This window comes from Filicampus tigris, chromosome 13 (assembly GCF_054856515.1).
Source record: "Filicampus tigris isolate MCC_2025a chromosome 13, RoL_Ftig_1.0, whole genome shotgun sequence".
Classification (NCBI taxonomy): domain Eukaryota; kingdom Metazoa; phylum Chordata; class Actinopteri; order Syngnathiformes; family Syngnathidae; genus Filicampus; species Filicampus tigris.
In genome coordinates this window covers 1,197,455-1,215,564 of record NC_141229.1, presented here as the reverse complement: position 1 = coordinate 1,215,564, position 18,110 = coordinate 1,197,455, and the positions used below count along the sequence as shown (strand labels likewise).

At 43.4% G+C, this 18,110-nt stretch overlaps 1 protein-coding gene across 5 annotated transcripts in view; it reads left to right on the top strand.

The window, feature by feature from the left end:
- The window catches only part of slc4a11 (solute carrier family 4 member 11), a 53,259-nt gene that overhangs the window by 18,127 nt on the left and 17,022 nt on the right, over positions 1-18,110 (top strand). For 2 of the 5 annotated variants that reach the window (XM_086049057.1, XM_086049058.1), the window contains exons 2-9: positions 701-751; positions 1,696-1,812; positions 5,814-5,857; positions 7,621-7,849; positions 10,939-10,971; positions 14,796-14,877; positions 15,665-15,788; positions 17,589-17,798. In XM_086049057.1, coding sequence (XP_085905183.1) covers positions 701-751; positions 1,696-1,812; positions 5,814-5,857; positions 7,621-7,849; positions 10,939-10,971; positions 14,796-14,877; positions 15,665-15,788; positions 17,589-17,798 — 890 coding nt within the window. The remainder of the gene's footprint in view (positions 1-700; positions 752-1,695; positions 1,813-5,813; positions 5,858-7,620; positions 7,850-10,938; positions 10,972-14,795; positions 14,878-15,664; positions 15,789-17,588; positions 17,799-18,110) is intronic. The other 3 variants (XM_086049059.1, XM_086049060.1, XM_086049061.1) reach the window with 2 other exon arrangements.

The following is an 18,110-nucleotide window of genomic DNA, read 5'->3' as shown; positions in this document are numbered from 1 at the left end:
CGTACTGGAAGCTCGGCAAACGGGTTTCTTCCGGATGAGTGATGAGCCATCATGTGGCGGGAAAAAAAACATGACATCAGCGTTGTTAAATGTTAGTGTTCATGGCTAAAATGTTTGCGTGGATTTGTTTGAATCAGATTAAGGCGACTCATACGATTTGCTGCTGTTAGCAAAGTCAATTTAAAGCAAAAGCTGAAACAGGTTACTAATAGGACCTCGCCATTATGTGTTGTTAGCATTGTCATTGCTATCAGGTCACCTCATTGACCGCTATCATTTTTTTGTCCATGTTTTAGCACTATAAGGTCACTTCATAGACTTCTATCGGGTTTTGACTTGTTAGCACTAGCGGACCACCTCGTGACCCTGAGTTGCATTCTGTTAGCATTGTTAGGAGTTGCTAATACAACACGTATTGCAGGTAAACAATGTACTTGTATTATCTGTCAAATACGTGTTATACGCCAGGCCTAGCTAGTATCCTTTAGCCAGCTGAGCTAATGGTCATCATCATTTTGTATTGACGCAATTATCGTGCAATTGCTGTACGGTAATGATTTCGTTTCGGAATGATTTCATGGGGTAATTATATCCTAGCCAATTTTAAGCATCTTGTTGCTGTTTTGATTGTATTATGATGCTAATAATGATGATGGGCTTTAGGTCACATGACTGACATTGTCTTTCTTTCTTCCGGCAGAGGCGCCTCCCTGTGGCATGTCCAAGAATGGATACTTCTTTCAGGAAATGGGTGAGTTTGAACTAGAACTTTCTCGCATACCATTCAGCAAGATGCTGACCGACTTTCCTGCGTGGCGGACATGTTGGCAGGGGCAACGTTCCCATCAAAGGCATTTGATCATTTAAGTCACAACTTCCTAATTTCTCGACCAGTTTTCATTAGGTTTGCTTTTTTTTCAATGCCAAAATCCTTCCATCCATCCATCCATTATCTATACCGCTTATCCTCACAAGGGTCGCGGGCCAATGCCAAAATATGTACTATAATTACAGAACATTAAAAGAATATTAAAAAAATGTTTATTCTTTTCTTTTTTTTTCTTTTCTTTTTTTTTTAAAGCCGTGAACGTTTTTTCCCAGTTCTCTTTTAATGGTATGGCATCTTGCATAAATGTATGCGGAACAATATGTTCTTTCGGTTTTCTCGCTATCCACACACATAGCAGGCGCTGAAGCCTTTGCCCCTACTAGCTTAACAAAAGGGACATGTTTTACCAACCTTTGTTCTTTTCTGTTCTTTTTTGCTATTACAGTCATTTAAAAGCAATAGCAAGGTACAACTGATACAACCGGGAGCTCGCCTCGTTAGCTTGACAAAGGCTTAGCTTGATATCGCCATGGATAGTCTAGGCCTGTGATGACTTTTAATGGTGATAAAACATTTAGAATTGTTTTACAAATAATATAAGTACGTTGTTTGACTTACCTATTTGTATTAACAATGCTAAGAAACTGTGACAAAAGGCTATGAAGTGACCTGCTACCACAAAAATGCAGATAAAATGTAATGGAAGTTAATGAGCTGACCTGCTAGTGCTAATTATGCTAACAAAACATGATGGCAAGGTCCCTGAAGTAACCTGCTAGTGCTAACAATGCTAACAAACGTGAGGGACGGCAATGAGGTGCCCTGCCAGTGTTAAAGATGCTGATGCTGTGTCTTGGTGTCCTCAGAGCAGAGGGAGGTGGAGCCGGACGAGGAACACGAGGGCCCAGAGGAGGTCCAGGACTCGCCCATCACTTCCGCAGATGACGTCCATCTTTACGACAACCAGGTCGCCCCTGGACCAGGTCGGTGCACTCGCTTAAAGATGCTAACTTCATAACTAGTGGTAACTCGGGGATGCTAACAGTTTTGCAGATGTTAACTGACTTACTCCATTCAAAATGCTAACACACCACAACAGATGATAAACCTGCTGAATCACTTATTGATGCTAACACGCCAAACTTTATCGACAATTACTACCATGTAATATGTCACATTGATGGTTTTGTCAAAGATGCTGACACATTCAGAGATGCAAACTCGCTCAAACATTTGAGTTGCTAACACCGCTTTCGAGAGAGTAACTCACTCCGAGATGCTAACGCACTCAGAAACGCCGACTCATGTAGAGACGTGAACATATTTTAGAACGCTAACACACCATTGGAGATGCTGACACCCTCTGAGATGCTAACATGCTTAGAGATGCTAGCACTCAGTGTGATCCAAGGAGGCGCTTTTGTTGTATAATCCTGGTGCGTTAGATCCAAATTGGGAGCATTTGGCCTTGGCGAAAGGCTTTTAAGGCGTTCAGACTCCTTGCTGTCGTCTTCTGATTGACGCGTGTAAAATTAGCAGGACTATTTTTACCGTCGTGTGATATTGCACAGTGGCGTGTATCTCCGATGTGCGCAAGTGCGCCAGCATCTGAATAAAGAGTGTGTGTGTTCGCAAATAAACTATAACTGCAAAAAAAATAAACGCACTCTGACACTGACACGCATACACGCACATACTGATACGCACGCTGTTAATAATGTTAAACGCTAATGCTAAACAAGGCTCAGTGTCATCCCATCCGTCCTGCAAAAAGAAAAGAAAAGCAAAAAATAATATCCTTAACTTTTGACATCCTTCCCGCCGTGTTGCTGCACTGTTTCCATGACGACGGGATGGCAGGTGTTGATGGCTCGGCTGCAGGTGCACACCATTTGGACCCGGGAAGCCCCCTCAAAGCCCCCCCCCCCCCCCCACCCCGTCCTCCCGGGTCAACTGTTGCCACGGTAACGGTCCCAGGTGCACCCGGAGAGCGACAGACGCCCGCTAGCTTCAAACGTGACGATACGCTGTCAGATACAATCAGAAAAACGACGCACGCGGCTCGAAAAACAGGCACTGAGCACTGATGGATAATAAACTCAAAATCAAACCTGTGAGCCGTTTAGTTTTATGGCCGATCTTGTTCCAAATTATCTTCAAGTGTTTTGGGATCATAGTTTAGGGTAGATTTCATCATTCACAAGCGCCGAAATTGCATTGCTGAATACATTATGTTGCGATAATTGTTGTTTCCCGCATTTCAAAAATGTTTAAACCTTGAAATAAAAAAATTGGGGGGATAATTTGAAGGGCTGGAACGGATTCATGGCATTTGCAATGATTTCAATGGGAAAAGATGATTTGAGATGAGTCACGTGACCTCCCTGAGGCCCTGTGGATTTTTTTGTTAGCTCGTCTCCTTGTTTTTTTTTGGTTTTTTTTCCTCCCAATGTCGACCTTTCCAGCAACGACGTGCTCGGTGGGCATCTGCTGGATGTTTAACTGTAGGCGAGCTAAGGCGACGTTACATGTCCAAGATTGATGGGCCGCGAGTCAAAGACCGGACGTGGGGACGCGTGCCGTTAAACCTCATCACCGTCGAATATTATTGACTCATCATTTTGTCAAATATGATGGCGTCGTCATTTTGTGTCGCTTCGGTGAGCGCAGATTTATTGTTTACCCAAAGGTCGACGCCTGAATAAATCTCACACGTTTCCTTGTGCACGGGATAAAGTCTTCATGTTCCTTTTCATCATCTAAAATGTCCGCCGGAATATGAAATGAATGCTTTTCATCTCCTTCTCAAGTGCGTTTGTACACAGACACTAGACAGCTGTAAGAGTTAGTTCATAGTTCTTACACAAATTTAAAGTAAATATTTTGACTATATATATATATATATATATATATATATATTTTTTTTTTTTTTTTAACGTACTTTAATGTAGTACTAGTTAGTTCTTATAGAGTTAGTTTAACATCTTAATCAATAGTTATATCTCATATGCAGGAAGTCGGTATAAGTGTATTATGTCAACACTTAATTTTATAGAGTTAATACATTTACTGTGTGTGGAGTTAGTAAAAGTGCATTATGTACACGTATAATGTTAATACTGTAGTTGTTATATCGAGTGAGTATTAACGTGTTATGTCACAGGTCAGTGCTTATATAGAGCTGATATGTTTTATGTCAATAATCCATTTATAGTTAGTCGAGGGCAATGTATTATGCTACGTTTTTGTCAGTTGCTCTTGAGTTAGTTTGACCCTATTATGTCAACACTTCCTTATACACAGGTAGACTTAGTATTATCACAGTATGTCATAAGTTGTTTCTTTTATAGAATTTGCCACTTGTCATTTGCTACACTAAGTGGAAGCGTCGTCACGTATCAATTCTTGTATCGAGTTAGTAGATGCTTTTAACTCAGTCGTTAGCTATTACATGCAGTCAATTTCATTTCAGGGTATTATGTCAAGAGCCATTAGTGTGTGATGTCAAAAATTCCTTTTCGATATGAAGTTCGATTGATATTATGTCAGTAGTCAGCTCTTAGAATGAACTTGGAGTTAGTGTGAATGTGGAGTGTCATTGGTTGCTTCCTCTTTGATGACCGTCCTTCATTGTCAGCATTGTTCAAAAGGAGGATTACTTAACATCAGCCGAGGCGTGTGGCTAATCTTCTTCTTTTATGGATGTAAAAATGATCTTCTTAGCACGCCCGCCTGACAGCAATTAGAGCGTGGTGTGGGCCGGCCAGGCCACGTGCGCCCCCCCCATCCAACCGACCAGCACCCCACCCCCCGACGCCCCGACATCCCGGTCACGCAGCAGAGACGACGTCTTCCTTAAGCTCCCATTGATTCCCCGACAGGCCGCGGAGGAAAGCCCGCGCTAAAGCTAATAACGTTGTCCCCGCGCTAGACGCTAAGCGCCGTTACATAACGGCAGCCGGCATAAAAGGTTTTCCCCCCGTAGTCAGAGGGGTTTTTTTTTTTTTTTTTTGCTTCTATCGCCGCAGAGCTCGGAATCACGTGCAGATTAAAAGCGTTATCGGAGAAGCAGCCTTGCATCTCAACGATCCCTCCTCGCTTAGTTCTTGTTCAGCTTCTTGGCTTTTGAGAGGGAAAGATCTCCTCCTCGCCTTCACTTTCACTTCACAACCTGATTTGCTTGAATTCGTATTATTTCGACGGGCCTGCACGACGACAAGTCTTCGGTCACTTCTGTATTTTGCCTCCTGTCTCATTTGCTTTCTGTAATCGTACACAATTCCAGGCCACGATACCCTAAGAAATCCTCCAAAGAAGTGAGAAAATAAATCAAACCAATATTGGAGGAAAATAAAAATCGCACATATTTGTGAATATTTTAAATATATTTTCATAGATTATCTCAATATTTTAAACATTTTCATTTTTTTCAATGAAAAAATGTCAACATTTCACAAATGTACATGTGCTTATTCTAATTTAAAAAAACATCTATAAAATATATTTCCCCTGTTTTATGTATCAAAAGAAAACAATGTTCCAAGTATTTTTGTCAAATATTTAAAATATATTTCCCCCCAAATTTTGACTCTCCCGAGATTTGCTTTTTCCTTTTTTCAAATATAATAATATATATTCTTTGTCTTTAATCATCAGGATTTCATTATTGAAGTAAGACTAATGCGTGAGATTAAAGCTCTGCTTCAAACATCAGGTCAGAAAATAGCAGTGGACCAGATTTTAATGTCAGATTGTTCATTTAAGGGCAAATATGTTGACCTCGTAAATTTGCAAATGGGCTTGCAATGTCGGTGCCACGAACCTCACGGCACATCACTGACCGTCCGTCAGCAACTATCGTCGTGAAAAAAACTCGTCTTGTTTTGCTTTTCAACTTTTTGTTCTTCCGACACGTCAAGGTGGCCTAAACGTGTGTGATGTTGGGCATCCTCTCTAATATTCTTTTATTTTGCTTCCCGCGCAGAGAGCGACGACTCCGGCTGCGTGCTGCTCAACACGTCCAGGAGGGTAAGCCAAGCCTCAAATGACTTCATTAATACAGAAGATTTTAACGAGCTAGCGGGCATGGCGCTCGTTAGCGGCAAGCCGCCAAAGATACGAGCGGCAAGATAAAAAGCGCACGTCCTTAGGAAGGAATTTTTTTTTTGTGCAAATGATCGGTTTTGGTTAAGAAAAAAAAACAAAAACAAAAAAATATGTGCCGCACCGCACGCACGTTTGTGAACGCATTTTGTTTGAGTGATCCTGACAACCTGGATGCTCTGCCGTCACGCTCGATATGTTCTTATGTAGATCTTATATCTTACGTAGGTATGTTCTGTCTCTACTTTTACGCTAACTCTATGTTAGGAATCACTGTTAACACTCACTTTATTATTTACTGGCAACACATGAATTAAAAGCCTAAGAACTCAATTAGAACATAATAGAGTGTATATTTTGTCTTAACTCTTGTAAACCGAGCCGAGTTTGTCGCCGTTTAAGTGCACGTTGTCATCAAATGCGTACTTTGAACTGTGTCTGCATACGCTCACTGCAGCAGCTCCGTGTTATGCGCTCTGCTTTTGATCTGAAGACATTATTTAAAAAAAAAAATAAAATAAAAAATACGCACAGTTGACGAGAGCCCAAAATAGGCGCCCACCCGCGTCTGCAGACACGCAAACAAACACAGTGTGACAATGCGGTGTGTCACTATGTCTTCCATAAAGACGTCCTTTCATGTTTTGCAAAGAGCAGCGGGGGCTTCCACCCGTCTTTGGGATTTTTGTCAATCCCTCGATCAATACTTCGGGGGGTGGGAGCGGTGGTTGGGTGGTGGGCGACGGGAGGGCGGGTTGGATGTCTGCGCTCTTTATCGAACCGTAATCATCCGGCTGTCCATTCAAGCGTCTCTTGAAAGAGTCTGAGGCTGTCTTTTCAGTTTTTGGCTGGCAAAGTACTGAGTAAAGGGGGAGGGGGGCATGATTTTCTTTTCTTTTTCTTTTTTCTTTTTCATAAATTAGCAAAAGTTTCTAAAAGCACTTATGAACTCTTTCATGATCGGACATTATGTGTAGAATTTTTCAGAAAAAAAAAAAAAAAAAAGAGTCCAATTTATGATATGGTTGTAACAACAAAATGTTAACAGAATACATCATCAACTCACCGTAACTATAAGGGGAAATTTGTGTTAACGGTTAACAGGCTAACATCTAGCATGCTAACATTTACCACGCTATTTGGACCTACATTATTAATGCCGTAACATCTCATGCCTCACCAGACAATTGTGCTGCTGGGTTGTGTAGAATGTTAACATGCTAGCGGTCTCTATGCTAGCATAAAGCCACCCAATACATGATTAAATGTATTTGTCCACTTTCTAATGGTGGTGCAGTACATGAAGCGGAACAACTTCAAGGTGGCAAATGCTAAAATGCTAACAGTTGATAGCAACCTGAGACAAAACCTGCTTAGGCAGATTTGACGCCATGCCCTGTAGTCATGTTTGATTTCAAATGAGAATTGACAAAATGATAACATGCTAATAGTTCGACTGTTAACATGTAGCATGCTAATATCGAGAACGCTGCCTTGTACTTCATAACGTTAATCCCGGAACATCGTATGTCTCTGGATATGTAGAATGCTAACAGTTACTATGTTAACGATGTTACTAGGTAGCAATGTAGTTGTCAAGTAACTCAGCTAACAACGCTAATGTGTTTGGTTTGTTAATTGCTAACTTGCTGGCGGTTGCCCAAAATGCTAACCTATGTGCGGCGCAGTACGTGAAGCTGATGAACTTCGAGGAGGAGATCCGTGCCCATCGCGACCTTGACGGCTTCCTGGCTCGCGCCAGCATCCTATTGGACGAGACGGCGGCGTCGCTGGACGACGTCCTGAAGAGAATGCTGAGACACGTCGGACAGGACGACAACGCCCCAGAGCCAGGCTGCAACTTTGAGGACATCATGAGTTTGCTCTTCACTGACGCCGGCGCGCAGGAAGTCAACGGTGAGTACGACTACCCCCTGAAAGCCATCTACAACTATCTTTAATTCATTGTGAAACTGAATCTGAATCTGAAGTGACCCACTTCAAAGCGTAGAAAAACCTGAAACAATGTTCTCTCCAACTGTGCCAAATTATCGGCCACTGTCTGAACCTTTTCTATAACCACGTACAATCACCTAAAACTACCTCAAACAATTTGAAACGATCTGTAGTTTTAAAACAATGACCTGAAATTATTTAAAGCAATCTGCAATTATTTGAAGATAACTGAAGCTGTCTGAAACTATCTAGAACTATCTGAGCCTACGTACAACTATATTCAACTACCTGAAACTATCGACAACTTCTTGAAATGACCTGACACTCTCTGCACTGAACTATTCTACAAAGCACTACTATCAAAGCACTACTATCTGGTACCAAACAATCTCCAACAATTTAGAAATACGTCAAAGCCGTGATGTTGACGGTAAGGCTGGACCGCTATTGATCTGAAATGACGTCATCGTGCGTCCTGGAGGGATGGCAACATCTTAAGCGTCCGTCAAAGTGGATTTCAACTCAAACTTGCCTTGCGTCTGGTTGACAAGAAGCAGAGTTGACGAGCGCTGGCGAAGGTTCGCCCAGGTGCCGGCCGGCTGTCATGTTGGGGCGCGCTCGGCGTCTCGCGGGAGCGGGCGGCGGGCGACGCTCGGCCCCGCGCCCACGCCGTTGACGCGTGGGCCAGGTGATAATTGAGTGGTGTCAACTATCGCCGGCTGAGCTACTCAAACGCCTCTCCAACATGGCAGCCGGACCCCACTTGCAGCGCTCGTCGCCACCTCCTTCCTGGGAGGAGATGCTCCTTGCGCGCACAACAATTATAGACGATTCACTTTTATAGTCAGTAGAAAATTACATTTTGCTTACCCGGCAGCGCGACATAGATGGGAGAGGAACTTGGGTTCTTTTTCTTCCTGGTCATGTGATCACTTGTTGCTAGGCAGAATCTGTGGAGAAAATGGCCTAGGTCTAATCAAAGTCACTAGGCTGTTTATTTGGTAACTTAGGGTGGAGTGTTCTGCTGCCCCACAGAGCAGCTAAAGCTCAGCGAAATCCAGCAGCATTATTCATTTGCAAATATGTACACATATTTTGGAATTAAAAAGCTTTGAAATTGATCATTTGACAAGTTGTTGCTATGGGGAATTTGGGGGGCACCGTCACATGCCCCCATACCTATATTTTGTCAGTAAATCAAAAAAAAAGGTTGGAAAAAAATGGTGCTCGATGCTTTTTCCTTCTGAGGTGACCACTTGTTGCTAGGAAAGAAAAAAGAACGATTTTTGCCACATTTTTTGAAAAACTGCCTCAGATTCTCTTTCCTGCTGCTAAGCAGAATTTGTGGGGCACAGGCTTTGGTGCCCCATGATCCCACATGTTGTCACTGAACTTGAACTTCTTTTTATGGTAACTTAATCATTTGTTAAATTTGTTAATCAAGTTGTTAAATTTCAACAACAAATGGGAGTTCGGATGCTCTGTTTTGACCTCCGTTATGACTTGTTGCTAGGTAGAATTCGGACAGCAAAATCATCATCTGATCATTTAAAAAGCAAGAAAAAAAGTCTGTTTTTTTTTTTTTTCTGCGGTGCCATCTGCTGGATCCTATTATGCAAAATCACCACTGCACTCAATGTATTGTTCTGTGGGGATGAAGATTTATGGAACATTAATGGGAAATACGAGTGCTGTCACACATTGAAGGTCAGTGTAACATTTACGAGGTGGATATATTCAAGCAGGACTTTCCTTTGCACAACTTTGTAACGGGGAGGAGACGCACTGGAATAACCCTCTCGTTAGCGCCGACTTGGTGGAGGACACTTTTTAATTTGGCCCAAAAACTCGAGCAGCTTTTCCCTCCCGAGGAAACATCTTAGCAGCAGCAACAACAACAATCATGGCTGACGCGAGCCAGCCAGGAGCTAATTAGCGGCGCCGGCGCAGCAGATGTGATGTAACACTTTGTCAGTTACGCAAGCAAACATACCACGGATTTGCATTCAGGGAGAATAATGTAACGCATTACAGACGTTTCGGATATGAAAATACGGCCAATTAGCAACAAAATGGCGCGTGGTCACCTGTTGCTCAACAGAATTCGCAGGGGCTCCAGCGCAGAAAGGATTATGAGCCTGTGATGTTTTTTTCTTGATCATGTGATCACTTGTTGCTAGGTGGAATTCCTGGGGCACAATCGCATGTGCCCACACAATCTTATTTTCTCTCGTTAATTCACCATTTGCAAGTGAAATTTGTGGAGCGCAATCACAGCTTGTATTTTTACGTCAAATTGCTAAATTGTGCAAAATAATGGCAGCTTGGAGTAGCTGTACTGGTCATGTGACCATTTGTTGCTAGGCGGAAGATACGGAGTGCAATTGTGCAATGTTATCGTTTGATTACTAAAAAATATGAGAATTGTTTTTGGCTCTTTTTCCATGGTCATTTGACCACACGTTGCAAAGCAGAATTCATGGGGCATAATCAATTGTGCCCCTCAAGTCGTTTTTTTTTTTTTTTTCATTGAATCACTAAAAGGGAAGGTGAAATTGTCAGCTCAGATGCCTTTTTTTTCTGGCCACGCAACAACTTGGAGGACTTGGGGGAGTGCTACAAAATAGCGAATATGTTCTTGTTAAATCACTAAAAAGTCAAAGATAATTGGTAGAACATATTTCCATGTGACCATTCAGTGCTAGGAACATTTGTGTAGAGCAATTTTCACTCTTATTTTGTTGTTAAATCACTAAAAAAGGAATGAAAATTGGTCAGGTGTTTTTTTTTTTTTTTTGTCATTATATAGAATGACTCGGGTGCAACCACGGGTGCCCCCCAATCTTATATTTTGTTGTTGAGTCACCAAAAAGTAGCCACTCCAAAAAGAAAAATAGGCGCCTGGGTGATTTTCATTTTGCTCATGTGAAAACCTGTTGCCGGTCAGAATTCGTGGGGCACTGTACTAACCACAAAAGAGCAAATGTTCATTTTTGACCTGTGACTTTTGTCTCCCTCCTCTTTCTTCTTTTCCTTTGTTTTGCACGCAGACATGTCTCACAGTTTTGTTTTCTTTGACGACGGTAAGAAACACGTCCAAATGTCATCTGCATCATTTCTTTGCCCGTCTCCATCCATTGCGTCCACCATGCCCGTTTTTTCGTGGCGAATATAGATAGCCATTAGCCAAATGGCTCTTTTAGTGTTAAGCCGTAGTTGAAAACAGAACACACGTGCTGACAATTCGTGAGCAAAATTTGAAAATAAGTAAGTCAATCACTTGATTGTGTGGTTGCTGTTTTTTTTTGGAGGTGGGCAATAATGTCAAATGTGCACATACCTGGTTTGCGTCGGAGAATGTTTTGTAATTGTGAGTTAGCATGACATGTTAGCGTCTCATTTGTCATTTGTGTCAGATGTCAATTTTCAAGCTACTTCCTAGTTTGCGAAGACTAACATGAAATGTGGATTTTGTGGGAGAATGCTTGGTAATTGCCAGGTCGCATGACATGTTAGCGTTAGCGTTAGCGTCCTATTTCCAATTTGTGCTTTTCCTAGCGCGGTCACGTTATGTAACTGCAATTTAGCGGCGCGTGTCAGCGCCACTCGACCTCGCTGCCATCCCACCATTGGCGTCCTGGCGGATTCGCACCCCTCTTGACAACACCCCCACCCTCAGTACGTCCTCTCATCGGCGCGGCGTGACATCATCAGCATGCCGCGTGCCGATTGGCCCGTCATGTGTGCCTCCATATAGGATAAGTGTTTCATCTGCCACCTCGTCTCGTTTAATCACCTCCTTCACCGGGCCACGAGGGAAACCAATCATTCCTCGGTGTGTGTGTGTGTGTGTGTGTGTGTGTGTGTGTGTGCGTGTGCGTGTGTGCGTGTGACAGACAGTTAATCTCTGAGGCTGCATAAGATTGTGGGGTTTTATTGAGGTCACCTCCAAAGATGCTCCCCAACCTGCTGCACACCTCCAGCCAATACAGCGCATATTAGAAGCCACGTTTGGATTATGAGGAGGCGCATTTGGGACAACTCGTGGGATTTTCACCAGGGCTTCTAACCAATGTTAAGGTTTCAAGAAAAGATGAGGATTAGGGTTACTGATTAAAAATTCAAGACAGGCTTAGGGTTTGTAAAAAAAAAACACATTAGGGTCTCAAACCAGGCTTAAGGTTTCTGATAATGGGATTAAAGAAGAAAGAGTGAAAACAGAGGTTAGGGTTTCAAATTTGGGTTTCAAGTTAGAGTTGGGCTTCCAAATGATGTCTTGAAGTCAAAGTTGGGGTTTCAAAAAAGGATTAGGGTTACAAAAGTTCAGTCCAACATTTGTTTTTGTTTTTTTTTCCAGGGGTGGGCGAGTACCGATACCGGCCCTATTTTAAAGGTACGGAGGCTGCCGATACCAGCCGCTGATACCCAGAGCTGGGCATTCCGTCTAGGTGACGGACCGGTCCGTCTAGCCGCCTATGACGGACGCCCATGTATTCATTTCGGCGATCATCTGCAGTCCGTCTTTAGTCTGTTTTTCGCGGCGTGGCGAGGAACAAAGTGAGTTGTTGTTGCTTGGGGGACGCGAAAAAGGCGAATGACGGAGGACGGAAGGGTACCCACGCTGCAGACGGATGACAAATACCGTACGCTCCATTTTTTGTAAAGTGGCCAGCTCTGTTGATACCCTGACGTCTGATATCGCGTAAGTCCTCCTCGGCAGTATTTGGCGCCACAGTGTGGCAGTTAAACACATCGGCGAATCATCATCATCTGCGTCAGAAAGAAAGAAAAACATTTTTTATCATTGTGTTAAATGTAATTTTACACTTCAAAAGTACAAGCGGTGTCGTGAGTCCTCAAAGAGCGACCGCTCGTACTGGTATCGGTCTGAAAAAAGCGGTATCAAACATTGTGGTTCTCGTCTCCTTCGCGCTGTGGTGCGCTCAGAGCGAGCTGACCCAAGCAAAGGCGTCAAGCAGCAAACTGAGAGCAAATCGCCTCCACGTGACTAATTGGCCGTCGTCACTCGGTCGGCAGCGCAGCTGGAAAACTTTACGGTGGAGTAGGGTTTCAAGACAGGGTCGGGCTCTCGGAAAAATATTTGAAGCCCAAAAAACCTCAACAGAAACTAGGCTGTGTTGAAAAACTTCCTGTTTCATTCATCTTCTTTACGCAAATTTACAGTGTCTAACGAATTAGCGTGCTGCCATCCAGTGGTCAACATTGTAATTACACCAAAAATAAACGGCAGCCCAAACAAAATCTAGTTATATGACAACAAGTTAATGGAAAATACATATATATATATATATATATTAAAAGTATGTTAGTGTTCGGGTGTCAAAGTTTCCAAACCAGCGTTGGGGTTTTAAATCAAGGTTTTAAGCCAAGTTTGGGTTTTCAAAGGTTTTCAAGTGAGGGTTAAGTTAAGGTGTTAAATTTTCAATACATGTTAAAGTTTTTTAATTTTGATGGCAGCACAGTTAGGGTTTGAAGACAGGGTTAGGGTTTCAAATTGGGGTTTCAAATGAGTTTTGGCGTTCAAATTGGGGTTTTAAAACAGAGTTGCGGTTTCAAATGAGGTTTTCAACTGAATTGTCTGACTTCATTTTTCAAATTAGGGGTTCAAGCCCTTGGTTGGACTTTGAAATGAAGGTTGTTTGAATTAGGGTGTCAAGAGAGGCTTTCAAGTCAGGCTTAGGGTTTCAAATTAGGGTCCCAAGCCTTGGTCAAAGTTTCTCATTAAGGTTTCAAGAGAGGGTTGGGTTTCAAGCTGTCAAATTGGATCCGTGAGCAAAAATTGTTGCGTGATCCCCGACCGAGGCTTTGCTGCGCGTCAATAATTGAACTGAATTGAAACGTTCTCCGTCGCCTTTTTCCTCTTTACTTCTTCCCTTCTTTTTTTCCGGCTCGTCCTTTTCTTCTCGCTCGCGCTCGTCTTTTATCAGCGCACGGCGGCCGCCTGGTTGCAGCGGTCGCCATGGCGACGGCCATCATTTACCTCCGCGAACGCAGGCCTCTCGATCGGCCGAGGCGGCGCACGTGGTGGGGAACAAATCCGATCCGAGCCCAAAAGAAGCAAGAGAATATTCGTGAGCGGGAAGATTGTGCCGTCCAATCGCAAGGCGGCACTCGCGGCGCCTGCTGACCAAACGGCCCACGTCCAACGCCAACGCCGGCTCGTTAGCAGCTAATCAGAGTCTGTCAATTTAACATTCAAATGTCGAATTCGGGTTTCAAGAGAAAGGTTCGGCTTTCAAATCTGGGTTAGGGTTTTTAAGACAGGCTGAGGGTCTCCAGCTTCAAGTTAGGCTTTCAAGACACAGCGGAGCTTTCAAAATAGGGTCTTAAGCTCAAGTTAGGGTTTCCAAAGACCATTACAATCGAAGGTTAGGGTTTTAAATGAGCGTTTCAGACATGGATTTGCGTTTCAAATTCAAGTTTTCGAGGAACGGTGAAGGTTTTAAATAAGGCTTTCCCGACAGTGTGAGGGTTTCAAATAAATGATAGGGTTTCAAAATTGGGGTTGATGACAGGGTAGGCTTCCGGGCAAGGGTTTGGGTTTCAAATTAAGGTTTCAAGGAAGAGTGATGCTTACAGAAGATTTAAAATCCGTTTTCCTTAAGAGGATTTCAAACAATGGGTAGGGGTTTTCAAACGAAGGTATCCGCACAGGGTTGGGGTTTCAAGATAAGTTAGGGTTTCAAATTGAGATTTCAGGAAATGATTTGAGAAGAGTGTCAAAATTAGGGGCAAGTTTTCAAGTCTGTGTTGGTTTCAATTGGAGGTTTGAAGCCGGGGTTAAGGTTTTGAATGGGCGCCGACGTGTCTGACGTCCACGTTCGCCTTCGGCCGCTCTCACGCATTCTCGATGTTCTGTTGTTGTTTTGTCTTTTCTTGCGCGCAGTGCACCTTCTGTCCGAGACCATCCAGGGCGTGACGGCCACCGACACGGGAGTTCACTACCAGCAGTCCTGGCTCTGCATCCTGTGAGTAGCCGACCGCCGCATGCTGCTTCACCTGAAGTCACACCTGATCACTTTGGCTTTGACTCATCGATGTCACTCGCTCAAGTGGAAGTGTGGAAAAAAAAACAAAACTGGTCACTGGTCCCCCCTGAAATATGATTGGACCTACCCCAGTGCTAGGCCAGATTAAGGATTTTGGGCTATTTTCAGATTTTTTTTTTCTGGGACTTTTTTTCCCACATTCTATCTCTGTAGAGAATATACAATGAATGTCTATCAGTATTTTCTGAAGAATTTGGGGGGTTTGTAAAAAATTTGGGGGGGTTTCGGACCTACTGAGATACCCTTGCCCCCCCCCGCCCAGGGATAATAGTCTTGCCCACCGAATGTGAGTGCATTGAGGATGGGCGGAATGGAAAATGTGTCCAATTATTGTCGCAATTTGAAATCTTGATTTGAGGCAATTTAAAAAATGTGGTTTACATGAAGTCAAAACTTTTAAATTCAACTGAAAGGATGATTTCATTAATAAAGCCAACTTCATTATTTCTATTTCGGACCACTGGCAACAATTAATTTACATGACGTTTCACATTTCTGGTTGCACTAAATGAATTGTTCACATGAGTCAAGGCTAAAATATGCCACGTGATGGGTTGCTTGAATTTCTACCTGAAATTCCTCCAGTGTTACATTTAAAAAAAAAAAAACTTTTTCAGCGGACACTTTGCATTTATTGTATTCTGACGGCGATCGGTTACGGCAATGTGTCCGTGACCTCCTTCTTCTTTTCTGCGCGTGTGCGTAGGTGCAACCTGAAGAACCTGCAGCGCCGCCACGTCTGTATCTCGCGGCTGGAGAGGCCTCAGAACTGGGGGGAGAACTGCTGCGAGGTCCGTTACGTCATCTTGGTCCTGGCGCCGCTCAAGATGGTAAAAAAAAAGAATCATTTATCAAGTATTTTTTGTTACCTTTTATTGTCATGCGTGGAGAAAAAGGTGAATTACCGTTAATAGTAATCCTCCAAAATATAGCTTTGCGATCTGCATGCATCATTTCCAGTTTATGTAGTACTAATAGAAATCAACTTCAGGTTTTTATGTTATAATTGATCATAATTGAATGTCATTGTTTTCGTTGTCTATTTTATATGTTTTTAGAATTGATTTTTAAAAAATGACGTTATTGTTGATTTATGTTGATATTTTTGTTATTTTTTTATAATCTAATATGGTTTGCTATTTGTGATTTATTTTGTTTTAATACTTCTTTATATGGTAGTTATTTTATTAGTATTTTCTTAATTTGTGTGTATGTATGTATATGTATACTGTATATCCTTTTTATAGTTGACATATATTTGATATTTTTTTCTAATATACTGCGCCATTTGTAATGCTTTATAAAAATGTAAATAGGTACATTAGGTATAGGCAGGTACATTTTGTTCCTATATCTTTTTTTGTTCCTTTATCTTTTTTTTTGGTTGCTTTTTTTGTATTTTTCGATCGACCTATACGGACGGTCTTTTGGCGCACACACACACACACACACACAGACGGCACGGCACGGCACGCACACACGGTGAACCGGAGTAATCAGTGTCCTGCCCTCGGGTGGCTGATTCTTTTTTCTGTTCATCTCTGCTGGAGGCTGACATTTTTTTTGGGGGGGGGTCTCGTTAGACCAAACGAATTTGTGGAATGAAATCCTGCTGAAAGAATGACTGCCGACTTGTAGTGTACAACCGTCACATCAAACAATATTGACGAATGTGCAACATTTCCACCCTCATCTCTCGGCTGCCTTTTTCTGCCTTTTCTTCTTTTTTTATTTTTTTTGCGCTCGTACGTTCTCCGGCGCCGGTGCGCCCACTTTGTATTCCGAGACGGGTTGAAACAAATGACAGCGGCACGGCGTCCCCGCCCTGCCACAGCGGCAATTTTTTTTTTTAATCCCGTGACAGCAAAGTGTCGCGTCACATTTCACAAAGTGGCCTTGTGTTCTCTTTGCCTCCGTTTGCGATTTTCCATTCCGTGCTCGTTTTTACAGCGCCAAATGCCAAAACGGGAATTGATCGCAACATGGCTGTGTAGAAATGCGTCAGCCAGGTCGTCTGTAAAAGTTGAGACGGAATGTCCACTTTTTCATTTTAGGGGTTGTTTTGAGCTCACTGACTGGCAATTTTAGAGTCAGTTTGTGAAAATGTGGGGGGAAAAAATCGGTGCACCAACTGTGTCAGGATTTTAAAGGGGTGTGTGTCTTAAAATGTGGAAAATTGTACAGGGGGGTGCGCCCACTCTGTCAGAATGTTGCGCTATTCTAAAAAGCTTGGGACTTTTCACAGGGCCTGGGGGTGTGCCAGCTGTCGCAGCATGTTGAATGGGGCGTGCGACTTGAAAAGTTTACAACTTCACTTTGTTGAGGGGGTGTGCGAGAGGGAGGGGGTGCACGATCTCTACGAGATGTTGAAGTGGTTGCGCGTCTTAAAATGTCAGGGAAATGTTTTAAGGGGTGCGCCGCAATACAATAGTATGTTCATGGGGTGCGTGTAGATGGCTTCAATTATTTCTGAAACTTTACGGGGGAAAGGAGGTGCACCAACTCTATGGGGATTGTTGAAGGCAATTTGTGAAATAAACAGTTTAGAATATTTCACGGGCGTGTGGGGGTGCACCAAGTGGTTACCCCGCGTGCTAATCCCGATGGCCCGTGGCTGATTTGTCCCGTAGAAGAGCACCAAGACGGCGATGGAGCTGGGCAGGACGTTCGCCACGCTCTTCTCGGACATTTCCTTCCGCCAGAAGCTTCTGGAGACCAAAACCCAGGAGGAGTTCAAGGAGGCTCTGGTGTTCCAGCGCCACCAGCTGACGGCGGCCAACCAGCAGCCCACCGCCCTGGGCAAGGAGGAGATCGACCCCCGCAGCCACAAGCCCCTCAAGGTGAGCGCACCTCTTCCCGATCAGACCCCGCGCCTAGTCGCTTCTCATATTTTCTTCTTCTAATCCCAATTTTATATTCCACATGCTCAAATTGTCACCTTGTCCGCCACGCACCCCTCTTAACATTGTAATGTGGTGCATCCCCCGACACCGATCCCCCCAACGTTTTCAATCCACACACCCTCTTCTACATCCCGTTATGCTTTGGCGCACCAACGCCCCTTGCACACCCCCTCAGAAAAGTGAACATTTCCCAAACATGCACATAATCCAACATTGCACACCCCCTCATCCCCACTAATTTTCCAAACT